This window comes from Drosophila serrata, unplaced genomic scaffold (assembly GCF_035046125.1).
Source record: "Drosophila serrata isolate PLE 108 unplaced genomic scaffold, ASM3504612v1 contig_347, whole genome shotgun sequence".
In the NCBI taxonomy this organism is placed as follows: Eukaryota; Metazoa; Arthropoda; class Insecta; order Diptera; family Drosophilidae; genus Drosophila; species Drosophila serrata.
Window position 1 is genome coordinate 1,275,081 of NW_028257245.1, and position 15,569 is coordinate 1,290,649.

General features: G+C 40.0%; 6 protein-coding genes across 8 annotated transcripts; 2 read left to right on the forward strand and 4 right to left on the reverse strand.

The window, feature by feature from the left end:
* The first annotated feature begins 159 nt into the window (after positions 1-159).
* DCTN2-p50 (dynactin subunit 2) lies at positions 160-1,722 on the forward strand. Its single transcript, XM_020959520.2, has 3 exons — positions 160-389; positions 466-1,387; positions 1,451-1,722. The coding sequence occupies exons 1-3, from the start codon at positions 354-356 to the stop codon at positions 1,633-1,635; spliced, it is 1,143 nt and encodes a 380-aa protein (XP_020815179.1). The 5' UTR covers positions 160-353; the 3' UTR covers positions 1,636-1,722.
* Positions 1,723-1,768: 46 nt separating this feature from the next.
* Ntmt (N-terminal methyltransferase) lies at positions 1,769-2,798 on the reverse strand. The gene is given in 2 exon segments (XM_020959521.2): positions 1,769-2,304; positions 2,306-2,798. Coding segments are annotated over 2 exon segments (792 nt in total). The 5' UTR covers positions 2,705-2,798; the 3' UTR covers positions 1,769-1,911.
* peo (ubiquitin E2 variant domain-containing protein pendolino) lies at positions 2,798-4,070 on the forward strand. 2 transcript variants are annotated; one of them, XM_086838308.1, is made up of 5 exons: positions 2,798-2,934; positions 3,013-3,187; positions 3,247-3,311; positions 3,370-3,473; positions 3,529-4,070. In XM_086838308.1, the coding sequence occupies exons 2-5, from the start codon at positions 3,102-3,104 to the stop codon at positions 4,006-4,008; spliced, it is 735 nt and encodes a 244-aa protein (XP_086694434.1). In that variant the 5' UTR covers positions 2,798-2,934; positions 3,013-3,101; the 3' UTR covers positions 4,009-4,070. The 2 variants fall into 2 exon arrangements, with proteins under 2 accessions (XP_086694434.1, XP_020815181.1); XM_020959522.2 differs by lacking the exon at positions 2,798-2,934 and having other exon boundaries at positions 2,982-3,187.
* Positions 4,019-4,814, reverse strand: LOC110189451 (UPF0598 protein CG30010). The gene is made up of 2 exons (XM_020959523.2): positions 4,617-4,814; positions 4,019-4,562 (listed from the first exon to the last, which is right to left on the reverse strand). Exons 1-2 carry the CDS (start codon positions 4,761-4,763, stop codon positions 4,062-4,064), a joined length of 648 nt encoding a protein of 215 aa, XP_020815182.1. The 5' UTR covers positions 4,764-4,814; the 3' UTR covers positions 4,019-4,061.
* A 28-nt stretch (positions 4,815-4,842) lies between these two features.
* Positions 4,843-5,634, reverse strand: LOC110189452 (uncharacterized). Of its 2 annotated transcripts, none has more exons than XM_020959525.2 (2): positions 5,461-5,634; positions 4,843-5,398 (listed from the first exon to the last, which is right to left on the reverse strand). In XM_020959525.2, exons 1-2 carry the CDS (start codon positions 5,465-5,467, stop codon positions 4,914-4,916), a joined length of 492 nt encoding a protein of 163 aa, XP_020815184.1. In that variant the 5' UTR covers positions 5,468-5,634; the 3' UTR covers positions 4,843-4,913. The 2 variants fall into 2 exon arrangements, with proteins under 2 accessions (XP_020815184.1, XP_020815183.1); XM_020959524.2 differs by having other exon boundaries at positions 4,843-5,401; positions 5,461-5,623.
* A 3,548-nt stretch (positions 5,635-9,182) lies between these two features.
* On the reverse strand, positions 9,183-12,792 carry Got1 (Glutamate oxaloacetate transaminase 1). The gene is made up of 4 exons (XM_020959269.2): positions 12,434-12,792; positions 10,674-10,781; positions 10,529-10,602; positions 9,183-10,467 (listed from the first exon to the last, which is right to left on the reverse strand). Exons 1-4 carry the CDS (start codon positions 12,540-12,542, stop codon positions 9,502-9,504), a joined length of 1,257 nt encoding a protein of 418 aa, XP_020814928.1. The 5' UTR covers positions 12,543-12,792; the 3' UTR covers positions 9,183-9,501.
* Between the last annotated feature and the right edge of the window lie 2,777 nt (positions 12,793-15,569).

Here is a 15,569-nt window from a genome sequence, read left to right on the forward strand (position 1 = left end):
TAGTCTGAATGTACCTAGATACTGTCGGATACATATCAGCAATTGGTTGTGGCCACTGGCCACAATGCAATTCATAGTGATTAGCTATGTGCTTAAATATTTGTAACTATTTGTTTTTAAAGAACATCTAATTATTGACGTTAAATTTTATAACGGTAGTTATGATTTTTCTTGATTTAAATATATACCAAATTAAGAAAAAATACCAACTGACATAACGCGTTATATCTGCAAACGGTCATATCTTTTATGACATCAGATTGCATTTTGCGAAAAGATTTTGCTTGGCAAAATAAAAACAATTATTTCGTCGCTCAAGGATTTAGGACATCGCCGTCGACGTGCCCACTGTAATGGCCGATCCCAAGTTCCAAAACCTTCCCGGAATTGTAAGTGAGAGCGGTACACGAGCCACTGCCGTCCAAGCTATTGTTTTTGCCAATTGGCTTATTTTCTCCCAATTAGGCTTATGACCAGCCGGATGTCTATGAAACACCCGATGATGTAGAGCCCGATACATCCGACTATTATGAGGAGGAACCCGAGAACGAGGCCATCGAGCGGCTGCACATCTCGCCAAGCGCCGCCCATCAGCGCTTCAGCGGGGCCAGTCTCGAAGGCAGTGTTGATTTCACGGATCGCATCGGACGCCGCGTATGCCGGGGATACGATGCTCGCGGCTCGGGTGATTACGAACTCGTGGGCCTGGGCGAGAAGGAGACGCCCGTGCAGAAGTGCCAGCGCCTGCAGATCGAAATGAATGAGCTGCTGAACGAGGTGGCCGCCCTCCAGGTTGACCGCAAAATTGCCGACGAGGAGAAGCAATCCTACGACGCCGTAGCCACAGTCATCACCACGGCCAAGAAGGTGCTGGATACCCTCAAGTTGGAGCAGGTTCTAGGCAAAGAGCAGGTGCCCAACAGCAAGCAGGTGAAGGCCCTCATCAGCCAGGTGGAGGAGTTTAAGCAATCCGGCGTGCTCACGGCCATCCCTACGCCCGGAACTGACTTAGCGGCCACAGCCCGCGTGGCCAGCCTGGAGCAACGACTCTCGCAGCTGGAGAAGGTGGTGGGAGCCCAGCCCGAAAAGCTGAGCCGCCTTACTGCCGCCACCAATACCAATAATGTACTAGAGGCTGTCCGGCAACTGAGCACCAAGGCTGCGCTGCTGCAGCCAGACAAGCTGGACACCATCGAACAGCGCCTGACATCGCTAGCCGGTAAGATGGATGCCATCGCCGAGAAGTCCAGTGGAAGTGCTCAGGACGCCAAGCGGGACCAGAAGATAACGGAGCTCTACGACATCGCCAAGCGCACAGAGCCGGTGGTGGAAATATTACCGCACGTTATTGAGCGCATGCAGGCCCTTGAGGCTCTCCATAAATATGGTAAGATCCAATTACTAAAATTTAGGTTCGCTTAAATAATAACCAGTTCATAATTCTCATTAGCAAACAACTTTGCCAAGATCATAGCCGAGATTGAGCAAAAACAGGGAACTATAACCACCAGCCTGGTCAACAACAAGGAACTGCTGCATTCCGTACAGGAGACATTTGCCCAGAACCTGGAAACCATCAATAGCAAGGTGGCTAAAGTGGAGCAGCGCGTCACAGCCATTTCCTCAGCTAAATAATTGCAGACAGTCGTATTATATATAGATATTATTTATGGAAAAATATAATAAAGGGAACCACATTCGATTCTTTTTTGATAAAGGAAATACGTGCATTCTCTGTTGATACTTCCATAGATGTTGCCTATGTGAATTAAGGAACTACTAAAAGCTCGTACAAGCTTATTTATTTGTTGCTAAAAACGATACAACATTTTATGACTAGCTTGTAATTGTGACATTAAATTTACGGTACAATCGCTTGTACATCCATGGTAAAACTAACTAAGCCCCAATCTAGTCCTTTGAGAAGGGCTTGCAGGCAATCATGTAAACGGGAAAGAGATCTTTGGGGAAGTTTTTTTGCTTAACTTTGCGCACAACACGAAAACCAGCTTCCTTTAGAAAGCGTTCGTAGTGTTCAAGTGGTCGGGTAACCGAGGAGTCCTCCTCATCTTCCACAGTCTTTTTCGAGCTGCTCACGTTCTCCTTGAGGCAAAAGAAGGCGCCGGGCGCCAATGCCTGTCTAATGCGGCGAAAGAAGGCCACTAGATCGCTGTCGGTAAGGTGACCCAGCACCCACTGGCTCCAGATGAGGTCGTACTGCTGCGTGGGCGTAAATTCCTGCAGGCCGACGTTGTAGATTTCGCCAACCTGTCCGGAAATCACGTTCTCCGAGGTGCAGTACTCGACGGGCCTTCTCGGCAAAGGCTTGGTCCTGCTCGACAAGATCCACGCGACAGAAGCGCGGCATGAGAAGGTTACGGGTCACCCGGCCGATTCCGGCGCCGCAATCCAAGGCCAACCTTGTGCCCGGCACACGAATCTCTCGTAGGAAGACACTGGATCCCTGTATATCAATGGCGCTGATGAAGCCGAGGCCGCCGAGCATTCCATTAACTGTGGCTGGAACCTCGGCCCAGTACTTTTGCGCCTTCTTATAAAACTCGGGCTCCGGACCAGAGCTTTTTGGAGGCAAATTACTATTGTTTTCTTCGGGTGCCTCCACCTGGACTTTGTTCGCTGCATCCATGTTCGCTTCCATGATTTGCAGCTTGTCTGAGAGCTCTCCTTCGAATGTGGTTGTCATGATTTTGTCAGGATTTGAAAAGCATGCTTTTAATTTATTTCTTATTTTTGTTATTTAGGTTACTTAGTGTGACCGTCTCTCGTAAGGGTCAGAAAGTGTGTAAAGCATCAGGAAACGCGTGCATCTTCATCAGATTTCTATTTTTCCGGATCAACTATGTACGTTTATTTTATTGTAAAAATTGGTGCACGAATTACGTTTTTTCTCAAAAAGTAACTCAGAATAGACTGGTGAGTGAAACAAGGAAAGAATTGGCGCCGATTTAAATTGTGTGACCAGCTTAATGTTATTTTTCCCACATGTGTCAGATCTGCAGCGAACAGCTGTTCGATAAAAACAATTTTCTTCGTTTTGTTTATTTTACAAGTTTTGTGTTTATTTTAATAATACTATCACGATGACGCTCGACTTGGATGCCAATAAGAGGGACGACAAATTGCTGATAACCACCATCCAGCAGGAGTATAAAATACTTGCTGAGTAGTGAGTTCATGTGCACTTCATCAATGGGTTGAAACTTTTTAAATTATTTTCTTTCTCAGCAAAATGATTGAATCGGAAAAGTTGAGTGGTATTTACGTGATACCCAGCTATGCGAATTCCTTGCGTTAGTATTGGAAAACATATAATAGAGGTAGCTTTTGCTTAATTGATATATTTTACAGACTGGTTCGGTGTCTTCTTTGGACGCCAAGGCTTCTACGCGGAGAGTGTCTTTCGCTTCTCAATTCTATTGCCTGATCGCTTTCCCGACGACAAGAGTCTTCCAGTAAATCAGCGCCTACCTAGATCCCGACATTGTATTTTAATAATTCTTCTTTTAGACCGTGATATTCCAGCAGGATGTACTGCATCCCCATGTCTGCCCCTACACCCACAGTTTAGACATCAGTCATGCCTTTCAGGAGTGGCGTTGCGGTGAGGACCATCTGTGGCAGCTGCTCAAATACATGCAGGCCATATTCTCAGACCCGGTCGACAGTATCCGAGGTATTGAAGCGGACAAATTGAAAAACAACGAGGCTGCTGATCTTTTGATGACAAATAGGGAGGAGTTCGCCGTCCGTGTGCTGGAGAACATAAAAGAGAGCAAGGCACGCGTTTACGACGCACCGCCCACTGAGGATCCCCACTATATAGTATTCGAAAAGTTCCAGACCGATGTACACGGACCGGTATTGGAGCGCATCAAAGCAGGCAAGAGCAAGCAGCTGGAGACCGCGTCGCAGCAGGCGAACGGAGGACTCGCCACTGGGCTCTCGTGGGTAAAGGAGGGCGAGTTCAAGCCTCTCAGCATTGAGTAAAAGCAATATATAGCTATAGGAATTCGAAATGTAATGTCTCAATATTAAACCGATTATTTACACTCTTCGTTCATTGGGAACCTTTGGGTCTCACTAACCCAGTCGTTCTCCAGCTTCAAGCGTTCGCCCTTCCATTGAAAATGTGTGGGTGATGCCTGGCCAGTCGGAAACTCAAAGTGCTGGCTAAGTTCTATGGCCAATTTGGAACGAACCAAGCCGATGCCACCCACCTGTGGCGTTGCTGGATGGTAGACCCTGCCGTTCCTCGGATCCATGTATAGTTTGTGGGGTTCGTAGGGCAGAGTAAGGACCTGTCCCGAATGGGCATAACTAAGAACTTCGCTTCCATCTTTTTGCAACTGTTCCGTAAAAACAAGTGGTGTGTCATCGCATCGGATAAAGTTCCTTTCGCGTCCACATAATGAAATATAGGGAAAATCGATCTGATATCTATCCGTTTTGTTCAGACGCACACGATTGAAGAAGAACTTGAGAAAGTCCTTCTCCTTGAAGCAACTGGTGAAGTTCTTCATCTTCGCATCGTCTAAAAAGAGCTACACACATTTATTCAAATCTTTTAGTCATTTTTGCTATGCATCCAGACTCACCATTCCTTCGTGGTCGATGTAGTAAAAATACTCTCGTATTTTTGGCTCTGGTGACTGACCTTGAGTATATTGGACATTTCGACAGCTTGGACGAGTAAAATCAATAATTTTTGGGATTATCAAGGCTCTGGATCGTGATATAAGCATTATTGTTAAATTTTGAAACTACGATTCGGAAATTGGCATCGGAAAACAGCTGACTTTTGTTTACTTCAGCAGATGATGGTTTGAGTGTGTGTGTTTGTTTTATTTTTACACTTGTAACGTTTTTTAACTAAAATTTCTGTCAGAATGCGACTATTTTCCCTTTTTCTTCTTGGAACCTCCGCTCCCACCACCGGTGGCCTTCTGCATGCGTCCCACCTGCATGTCCTTCAACTTGGCATCCAGTCGCTTCTTCGCATTCTTCACATCCTCCTCTTGGCGAATGGTTTTTGCCGGCTTGGGATGCAGGAATTTCTTCCGCTCGTCCCGCTTGATCTCCTCGCCGCAGCCATGAACCTCCGGCAAGCCGTGCTTAAAGCAGAATCTCTTCTTGCAATGCTGACAGTCCTGGCCCATCAGGCTCGTCTTGGTCTTGCAGCGGGGATAGTCGCACAGGTTGTCCACCTCCTTGACCGCCGTGAGGACATCGTCTAGCTTGAGGTCCACCACTTGGCTGGGTATTCGTTCTAGCAGTTCCAAGGTGTTGTTTGTTCCATAGTCTACTCGTTTTCCGGGTTTCGCAGGAGGAAACAGCGGCGTTTCGTCGGCTTCTTTTAAAGTGGAGGGTTTTTTTGGGTCTGCTGGGAGAAACCATAGATTTTATATTAAAAAGCATTTAATTGTTTCGTAATTTACTTACCTGCCATTGAAAAATTGTTTAGAATCTTTGCATTTTTCTAACGTTTTTTGTTTTTGTTTATTTTTTTTTTTTTGGCTGGAACTCGCTAGCGATGGACTTTCTTCGATAACTACATTTAACGATAACTGTCGGTAATGCCGTTGTTAATGAAACTAAGCATATCCTAAGTAAAGTAAGCATTGTAAGCCAGTGCCGATATGTATGAACTAGTTCCAAGCAGTGCAATTTATTTTATTTTTGACAAATATAGCAATTTTTTTTTAATCTAGAATTTTGATGGAGAAAATATATTTAAAATTATTATTTTCATTTATTTATTTTATGTTTGTTTTAATCATATTGTTGACCTAGTTTGAACATATCTGTGGGAAAATATGTAAGCTATTTGTATTCTTATTAAATTAATTTTCATTGCCCTTACTCTCTTGATCTTGAGCAATAAGAAACGCAACAATTCTTATTAATAGGGGCAGATCGCAATTATTATTTTCTCCTACTGCTCCGCAATATGTTTGTCCCAATTTATTTTTCCACAGAAAGCTAATATTCTCCACTTTTGCATTATTCGCTTCCGAAAAGTCCGCAGGGGGAAATTTCCTAATACGCCCTATAGCCGTTTCATACACCTTGAATATTTCCAAATAGAATTGTTCTGCTTCTTTTCGTACATCTTTAACATAATGTCACATTTATTATCAAGTGTTTTTTTTTAATTACTGAAAAACTTTTTCATCAAGCCCTGAATCCGGACGGCCCGGCACGAAACTTGTTTACACATTTAAGGAAATTTTTAAAGAAATATATATACATATATATATATATATATATAAGTGCATATTTAATTAGGTATACTGAATGTTATGTATTTAAAAATAAAATTTTTTCTTAGGCCCGAGCACGAATCTTAATTTTAAGGCCCGGGCGCGGACCATGAAAAGAAGCCCGGCTCGTGCTTACCTCTACTCTGGATATTTATAATCTTTAGGTCGCAGACCACAGGTTTTTGAAAAGTTTAAGAGATTTAGCAGCATCAATAATTGTTGTTAAATTTGCGAAAAAGTCAAGTTTTATATATGGCAAAAACTCTATTTGCGGACGTTGCAATAAACGTCAGGGCGTTAAATTGATTTTAATTTATAAAGAAATGCAACTCGTCAAAAATTATGAACTACGGAATGTTCTGAAACGGTGATAAATTACTATAAATGGCTAAAAAGCCTTGATTTAATTCCTTTGCTTTTTCTGGATCATTGAGTTTGTTATTCACATAAATGATAATGAATATTAAAATACTTGTACATAAAAATTAATAAGCAAATACTTTATAAAATATAATTCATAATTCTAATAATTAAAGTAAATCCTTAACATTTCTTCATTTACGAAACTGCCCGAGTAGCGATACTCTTTTTTTGGCGGTAGTATTAATTTTTTTAATATCGATGGGGTTAGCTCTACCCTATGCCAAATTGTTGTATTTAAATTAAAAATAACTACAAAATCTATTGTTTCGCCGCTTATCAGCTTATCAGCTTATGTGTATGTTCCCTTAACCATAACTTATTTCTTAAATATAATTTTGTGCAATTAAGTCTGCGAAATTGAAATGCACATTGTCCTAAAAAAGGGCAATATGTGCACTCCATATTTGCAGTGCATTCTGCACCGTGGATGCTCTTTCCACCAATTTTGAGACATCGCGGACACTGATTTTTTTCAGGAGGTGGCGGTAGTATACTGCGGTTTGTCTGACCGCTGGCCAAGAGAATGTGTCATCGGAGATGGTGGTGCCGGCAGAGGTGAAGTCGGCGGAGAAAACTGTGTCGCCAAACAATCTGGTGTCGGCCGAGATCGTGGCTTTGGCACACAATCTAGTGTGCTCGGAGATTCCGGTGTTGTGAAGAAATAAGATGAGGGCCGAGAACCCGGTTTCGTTAAAGAATTTTTAATTTAGAGTTAATAATGTTAAGAAAATGCAATCAACAAAATATTAGGTTGTTTGGTAATGACATAGGGTTTCTTTTTTGATTTTTGACGACGATTTTAACATAGTTAGCATTGTCCGATTTAAGTGCTATATGTACCGTTCGATGATTTTCTGTCATTTTGATGGTAACTTGTATATGCCTCTCCTAAAGAAGTCCTTGTCCCTACTGGCAAAAAACTCGGCTATTCGATTTTCACAATCCTCCCTTGAACTCAATTTTTGTCCATCGAAAAAATTTTGCATGGCCAAAAACAGATGGTAATCGCTTGGGGGCTATAAGGTGGATGCATGAACAATTCCCAACCAAGCTCCGAAGCTTGTGACGCGTCACCAAAGATGTAGATGGGGAAAACTCATGAAGCACCCATACATCGAGCTTTTTTGTTAAATTTTTCGACTTTAAATGCCTGTGGACGGTTTCCGTGCTCAGTTGCAGCTCCTCTGCGGTGGATCTAATAGTCACATGACAATCTCGATCCATTATTTCCATGATTTTATCCGTATCAACGGTCAGTGGTCGCCGGGAAGGCTTGGGTGTTCGGTATCAAAATTGCCACTTCGGAAACGCCTAAACCACTGTTCGGCGGTTTGAATCGAAAATATGTTATCTCCTAAGACAGCAATAATCTGTCTGCGAGATTCCGCAGCAGTTTTTCCCTATGCGAAATAAAATTTCAAAGTTGTCCGAATTTTGCGTTTGTGAACTCCATTTCAATCGATTGTAATTTTTTAACGTGGAAGCTCATGTAAACAAACTATATCTCATTTTAAAATATTAGCAGTGTTGCTTACAATTGAATAATTACCGCTTACCGTTATATGCATATGCTAAATGAAAAAGTTTACCAAAACTTGAACGAAAAAACTAATTTCTCGCAGAAAACCAACGCTCTCGAGAAATTACCATTTTAAATAGAAAATGCGCACCAAGAAGACGAATGATCAAGAATCAAGAATTTTGTTGTACAATTTCACACCCGAAACTGTTGTTAATTAAATTGTCTTGTTTAACAACAGATGTCTATGTTTTAACACACCGCACAAAACTTTTTTAAAGATCGCTCTTACAAATTGCTTACGATGAGATCAAGCTAACAACGAAGAATGAGTGTTATGAAAGCCTTTGCCGAAAAATACAATAGACAAAGCTTCTTTTAGCGACAATCCGTATTTTTCGACTGTGTTTTACAAACATTTTACATACATATTATTTGGTTTTTTATTCTGTTAATTTTTCTTCCCATTTATGATTTATGTGTAAATATATGTCAATGTCGTGTTTGAAATAAAGCTTTCTGCAGTCAAAGCCTTAAATTATCTTTACCTAATTATTAACTATTTTGTGAGAAATGGATGTAAATAATGCATAAATTTGATGATTTGATTTGTTGTTTCAAATTTAAACGCCGACGTTGCCATTTTGGGAATAACTCGTAAATTCCCGCTTCCTAGCTCGATATTTGTAACGAACTTGTTTTGCAGCTATCGGAACCGATAAATTTTTGAAAAACTATGGATGGGAGCGATGAAAAAATATCGTAACGAATAAAAGTGACATCTCTAAAAGAAGGGCGCCAATTTCAAAAATTTTGTTTGTTTTAACCCTTATATACTCAATTCGAATTCTCTTATTTATTTTAATTAAAAATTATTTTTAACTCTAAAATAAAACTAATTCAACAAATGCCCAGAAAAGTACATTATTTTATCCCGCTCCCGAATAAAACGAAATTCCTTTTGAAATACTTCAGTAATGTTATTGTCGTTGTAATTTAGGACTACATACAAGTCAATAGAGATTTAGTTATCCAGCTAAACATCGTTATTTAACCAATATCTATGACGGCCTCTAAATGTGCACAATTTCGGTAAACTTTCCAATATTTCATATTGTTTCATAAAGTGTATAATTTATCCATGTAAAAGCCGCTTATAAACGTTTTGTAATTGCAATTTCTGTTGGTTTCCGACGTGTGTAAATGCTAATGGTGCAGACAGCTAATCGTAGATCCGGGCATTATGTTCAGTAAATATCTTGCCCGATCGTTGATTGATTACAATTTATTGTCGCAGGGACAGGCGTTGTTTCCAGTGGAAGCTGCTCCGGTTACAGCGGCATGAATCGCCTTGGCCACATAATCAATATTTCCATTATTCAGTCCGCACATGTTGATACGTCCCGTCTTCAGCAAGTAAATGTGGTACTCGTTGATCAGGACGCGCACCTGGTTCTCGTTCAAACCCGTATACGAGAACATGCCGATCTGGTTGACAATGTGGTCCCAATTGCCGGGTGTGCCCAATGCGACCAGCTTGTCCCGCAGCGCCTTGCGCATCGCCCGGATGCGACTAGACATGGTCTGGATAGACTGCATCCACTCCTTGCGCAGCTCTGGTGTGTTGAGCACCTTCGATACGATGCGGGCTCCGTAGGCGGGCGGGTTCGAGTACTGACCACGAATAAGCAGCGTCAGCTGCGAGTGCACCGCTGCCTTCGTGGCTCCATGCTGCTGTACCACCGTCAGATTGCCAGCACGCTCGCAATAAAGGCCAAAGTTTTTGGCAAAGGACTGACAGGTGAAAAGCTCGAAGCCACGCTCCACAAAGTGGCGCACAGCCCAGGCATCATGATCCGGATCGCCGCTAGCAAAGCCCTGGTAAGCGGAATCGAATAGAGGGAAGAGCTTCTTCTTCTCCATCAGATCGGCCAGCTCCTTCCACTGCTCCTGGGTGGGGTCAATGCCCGTGGGGTTGTGGGCACAGGCGTGCAGGATGATCACAGCTCCAGGGGGGGCTTCGTTTAGATCAGCCACCATGTTCTTGAAGTCCAGTTGACGTTGACTTTGATCCCAGTAGCGGTACGACTTAAGCGTGGTGAAGCCAGCATCAGAGAAGATCTTGTGGTGGTTCTCCCATGTGGGATTCGAGTAGTAGACCACATTGCGCTTCAGCTGAGTGTGCAGGAAATCGGCGGCAACACGCAGGGCACCGGTGCCCGAAATGGTCTGTACACCAAAGGCCTGCAAAGAAGATGTGGTAAGTTAGCGGAGATGACCGATATTATGAAAGAAAGAAACCTACGCGTTTTTCTTTGATGGCAGGGGAATTGGCACCCAGCACCAATTCCGTGGCCGCATTTGTGAACGTTTCCAAGCCTGGTTATTCAAGAAAAATTTGAATTAATAAATTTAAATTAACAATATATTAAATAAGATATTTAACGCACCAGTCACTGGTAAATACTCGTGGTTAATATTCTCATCGCTGGCAATTGAAATCTCTGTTTTTCGGACCACTGGCAGCACCCATGGAACTCCGGCATCTGTCCTGTAAGCTGCGAATAAGAAGAATTAATACCTCTTATGATTAACCAGGTTTATTCAAAGTCCACTTCTTGCTCAAGAGCCCAAGGAAATTCATCGGTTAAAGTGCTAAAATCCGTACAACATTCAACTATTATCGAGGCGGACTTGACAAGCCTAATCAATCCGTAATGCTGCACGGAATCTGATAGGGTTATATTTAATGTGCGTTGTTTCTAGGCCAAATTTATTATTTGTTTATTGCAGCAGCTCGCTGGGTTATTTGAAACCAATTGCCTGAATTGGTCGTTCGGATAGAATTTATACATTTGTAGCATAATAAAGAAATAGCGTAAAATTGAAAAAAAAAATATGACTATAAACAAAAGTCATAACGAATCGAATAATAAACTTGTTAGAAATTCCGAAAGTAGTAGCTGAACTCGAGATCATTCACTGAACTCAAGTCGCAAATAACCTGTTTTATTTCATCTGAGTTTTCAGCTTTTTGGTCAGACTGAATGAAGCTGATGAAATATAAACATAGCTCAAAAAACAAAATCAACATAAATATTATAACCGCCTGATTTTATAACTTCTTTCACACTTTAATTCATGCCCATTCCCACAAATCAACTTTACACGCCTGAAAAGGTTAATGACTGCCAAACAAACAACAACCGAATAATTATCAGTGTCGCTGGGTGGGAATTGTTATTCAAATTATGCAATAACATACATAAATATAGAAGAGGTGAAAAGAGGTGCTCTTGGGGCGACCCGCCTCGAGATTGCCGCTGGACACCAGCAGTTGTTGTTCCCGCTAAGAAATCCCCACACAAGTGGGGTCTTATCATCCGTCGTACACATGGGCATAACTACATAAATATTGCGTTAGCTGACGTGAACAAGAATTTAGAAGGAGAAAGTCGAACCACAAATGCCCTATAGTTTCCAAGGAAGAAAAGATTAGAGAGCTTCTGGGTCAAGGTGGGGTGAAATTGGCCATGAATGATAACAAAGACTACTATGAAAACAGGAAATTTACTTTTTTTTTCATTATTTTGTCGTCAAATGAAACTAGTAACATACTAAATTATTGGTAATAAATATTTTATATAGGATATAGCTAAATATTATCAGCAATTTATCAATGTGTTTACACAATAATTTGGTTATCTAAAACTGAATATTTATATTTACACATATATATGTACATATAACGAAAAGATTAGATATATAAATTATTATAACTGCAAATTAATAGCAACAAAGCTAAGACTTTAAAAGCGTATAGATTTTATGTAGTTAACTAAATGAAGAAAGTGTATTTATTGTTCAGTTTAACTAAATGAAGGCGCGCAATTATTTAGAAGCTCTCCAATTAGAACGCATATGTATGTGCAGAAATCTGGGCAGCAAAGGACGGAGAAAGCAAAACAATTCATATGCCAATTTGACTTCCAAATGACCTCCAGCAGAGGGCGGGCTGAAAGTTGGGTGGCAACGGAAACGACTGCAAAGGGGTATCAATGGCGACGGCGGAGAGGAAGTGCAAGGGCGCACCAACTAACAAATGATAGCAAATTGAGCCTCATACAATGACACCCATGCGAGTGACACACACATCTCCCTGCTGCACACACACTGCTCTTTCGCAGGCACAATTGAAATCATCACTTACCGCCCACCGAGAGGTTGACCTTCTTGGGATTGGTATCGTCCCTAAAAGCGGCCGTCAAGGCGAACACCTCGATGGCAGGTCCCTTCGGTACGTCGGCATAGATAGACATCGCGGCAAAACTTGGCAAACTCGACCGAACAGAGCGAGCGACAATAACAAATTAATTTTATATTAAAAAGCCTGCTTAGAACCTTTGCATTTGGTTTTGTTTTTTTTTCAGCTGGAACTCGCTAGCGATGGACTTTCTTCGATAACTATTCTTATCGTGTTATCGATTACGATAACGATAGCTGTCGGTTAAGTTGTTCAGGAAACTAAGCAGATCCTTGGTTAACTAAGCAGTGTAAACTAGTGTCGGCAAAAGCTTGAAACAGTGTGGGCGTTTTTCGCAAACACAATAATGCCAGTCGGGAAGCTTTCGCTTACAAATTTTTACAAGCCAAGAAGTATGCAACGAATTCTTAAACTTTGCAGTCAAATAAATAAAATAAAATAAACAAGAAAGGAAGTTTATATACCCTTGCAGATAGAACTTCGATGACTAGGAATCCATACAATATAAAATATATATATTAATGTTAAAAAACCATGAAGTAATACCTGCTCTCATTTCATTCACCTATACATATAATATTTTCAGTTTTGCATTCACAGATTTGCGTTTATGCTCCACATCTAACGATCGTTTGTATGGCACCTATGTGATATAGTCGTCCGATTTTCATAAAATTTGACATATGAAATGGCTATATCTCAAAATTTAATGAAAATCTGCTGAAAACTGAAAACGTTATAATTTTTAATTGTATTAATTTTTTGATCGTTCCTATGCCAGCTATGTGATATAGTAGTCCGTTTTTTTTATAACTTTACACAAAATTTAGATTAAAATAAAATGATATTTGAAGAAAATCTGGTGAAAACTGAAGAAGTTATAATCTTTAATTTTATTAATTTCTTTTATTTCTTATAAAATGGCTATATATCAAATTTAATAAAAATCTGTTTGAAACTGAAAATGTTATACTTTTTAATTTAATTAATTTCTCGATCGTTCCTATGGGAGCTATATGATAAATTAGTCCGATTTTCATAAAATTTTACACAAAATTGTAGAATAATATGAAATTGCTATATCTCAAATTTGATCAAATTCTGTTGAAAGCTAAAAATGTTATAATTATTTTTGTAAAAATTTTCCGATCATTCCTATGGCAGCTATATTATATAGTCGTCCGATCCGGCCCGTTCCGACATATTTACGAGTGAGAATATATAGAAGAGTATATAGAAGACTCAGATAGCTTCATAACTGAGAGACTAGTTTGCGTAGAAACGGACAGACGGACATGGCTAGATCGACTCTGCTGTTGGTCCTGATCAAGAATATATATACTTTATATAGTCGGAGGTGCCTCCTTCACTGCGTTGCAAACTTCTGACTGAAATTATAATACCCTGCAAGGGTATAAAAAAGACTTTCTTCACAAAGATGATTTGAGGAAAAAATTAATTGGTTGAATTTGAGATATCACATAGATATTTTATATTAGTTTACAATTTTGTGTAAAATTTTAAAATTTAAAATATAAAATTAAAATTTTTTTCTTCTGTTTATTTCATATCATTCTAAATTTTTTTTTTTAATTTTATGAAAATCGGACTACTATATCGGATATAAAAAGTTTCTCCAAGTCATCCGTAAAACGGACACTGAAGCGAGTCGGTTATCCTTGTTTTTTGTTTGAAGAAGGAAATTGATAAGATTGATAACGATAATGAAAGTCTTGATTCTATTGAATTTTGGAATTTGACACCTTGTCCAAAGTGTCATCGAAGTACGCTTTGTCACCTTTTAACTCGGCGTGCCGAATTTAGTGGCACGTGTAGAAGGCTGCCGCCACTGTTTTTATTTTAATTTGATAATCGAAGATATCTGCTAAATTTTAAGATCATCAACAACGATACGAATTTTGGATACCCTGTCTTATATTTTTAACTTACAACAGCTATCATATATGGTTAGAATCTACGAAACGGTGAAACAGAATAAAACCACCTAATAATGCAGGGTAAAGGGGATTTATTCCAGGTATTTTATGCTGATAAGATACGGTATGTCCAATAATTAGCTCTGACTATACAGCATTGGCTTGATAACAGGTTTATGAAAGATTTCCATTCAGACGGAGGCGTGGCCCTTCTTATCAGCACTCAAATACGAAAGCAGACCTCAATATTTCAACAGCAGATGTGTGGAATCTTCTTTATATAGATAGATGAGTTAGTTGCTAGATTTTTCTTATCTAATCTTGAATTGGCATTTTTATGTTAGATTTTTTTATTATATTTCTTAGAGGTTCAAAGTTCTAAAACTGAAGAAGCTTAAAAAATATTATACTAGCGAAGTTTTTATGACCTGTTTTCTAATATCAATTTATTGTACACATTTAGTTTATATTTACTATTTCAGAGGACCTTGGATTTTAATAGGAGTTTATTTTTAAGTAGTAGTTTTAATACACATGTCTTGCATCCTTTTAACCTTGTCATTTACAAGCTATTTTCTAAACATACTAATTTCCTTTCCAATTTTATGGTTACATCCAGCGAACTTACTAACACATTTTCCTCAGGACAGATAAACACACAATCATCAGAACATTATCGTTATACATACATATAGTATGTGTCTGCCTTCGCTCATACGCAACATCATTCCAGTTGGGCCCGACCGCTGATAAGGCTGTTATTGCCACAGACGCGCGTGCCGTAATATAAAAATAAAAATCTGAAAACCTTCCATATAACACGTGTCACCACTACATATCTATAGCCTAAATATATAGTTTTAAGAGCGGGAGCTTTGAATAAATCCAGCTGATACCGGCGATAACAGAGAGCGTAGGCGCTGAATGCTATCTCTCCACTCTCTTTCGCTCAAAATAGGCGCCGAATCTCAGATCCCATTGGGATAGTATTTTGGAGTCATACGATTCTAGAGAGTAGACACACCGGCTGTTGATATAATAAGCCTCGACGCCGCACGCTTCCGATCTGAATTGCCTGAGCATTCCAATTCCCTCCACAACATACATATGTACATACATATTTTCATACATACAAGCCATAATTT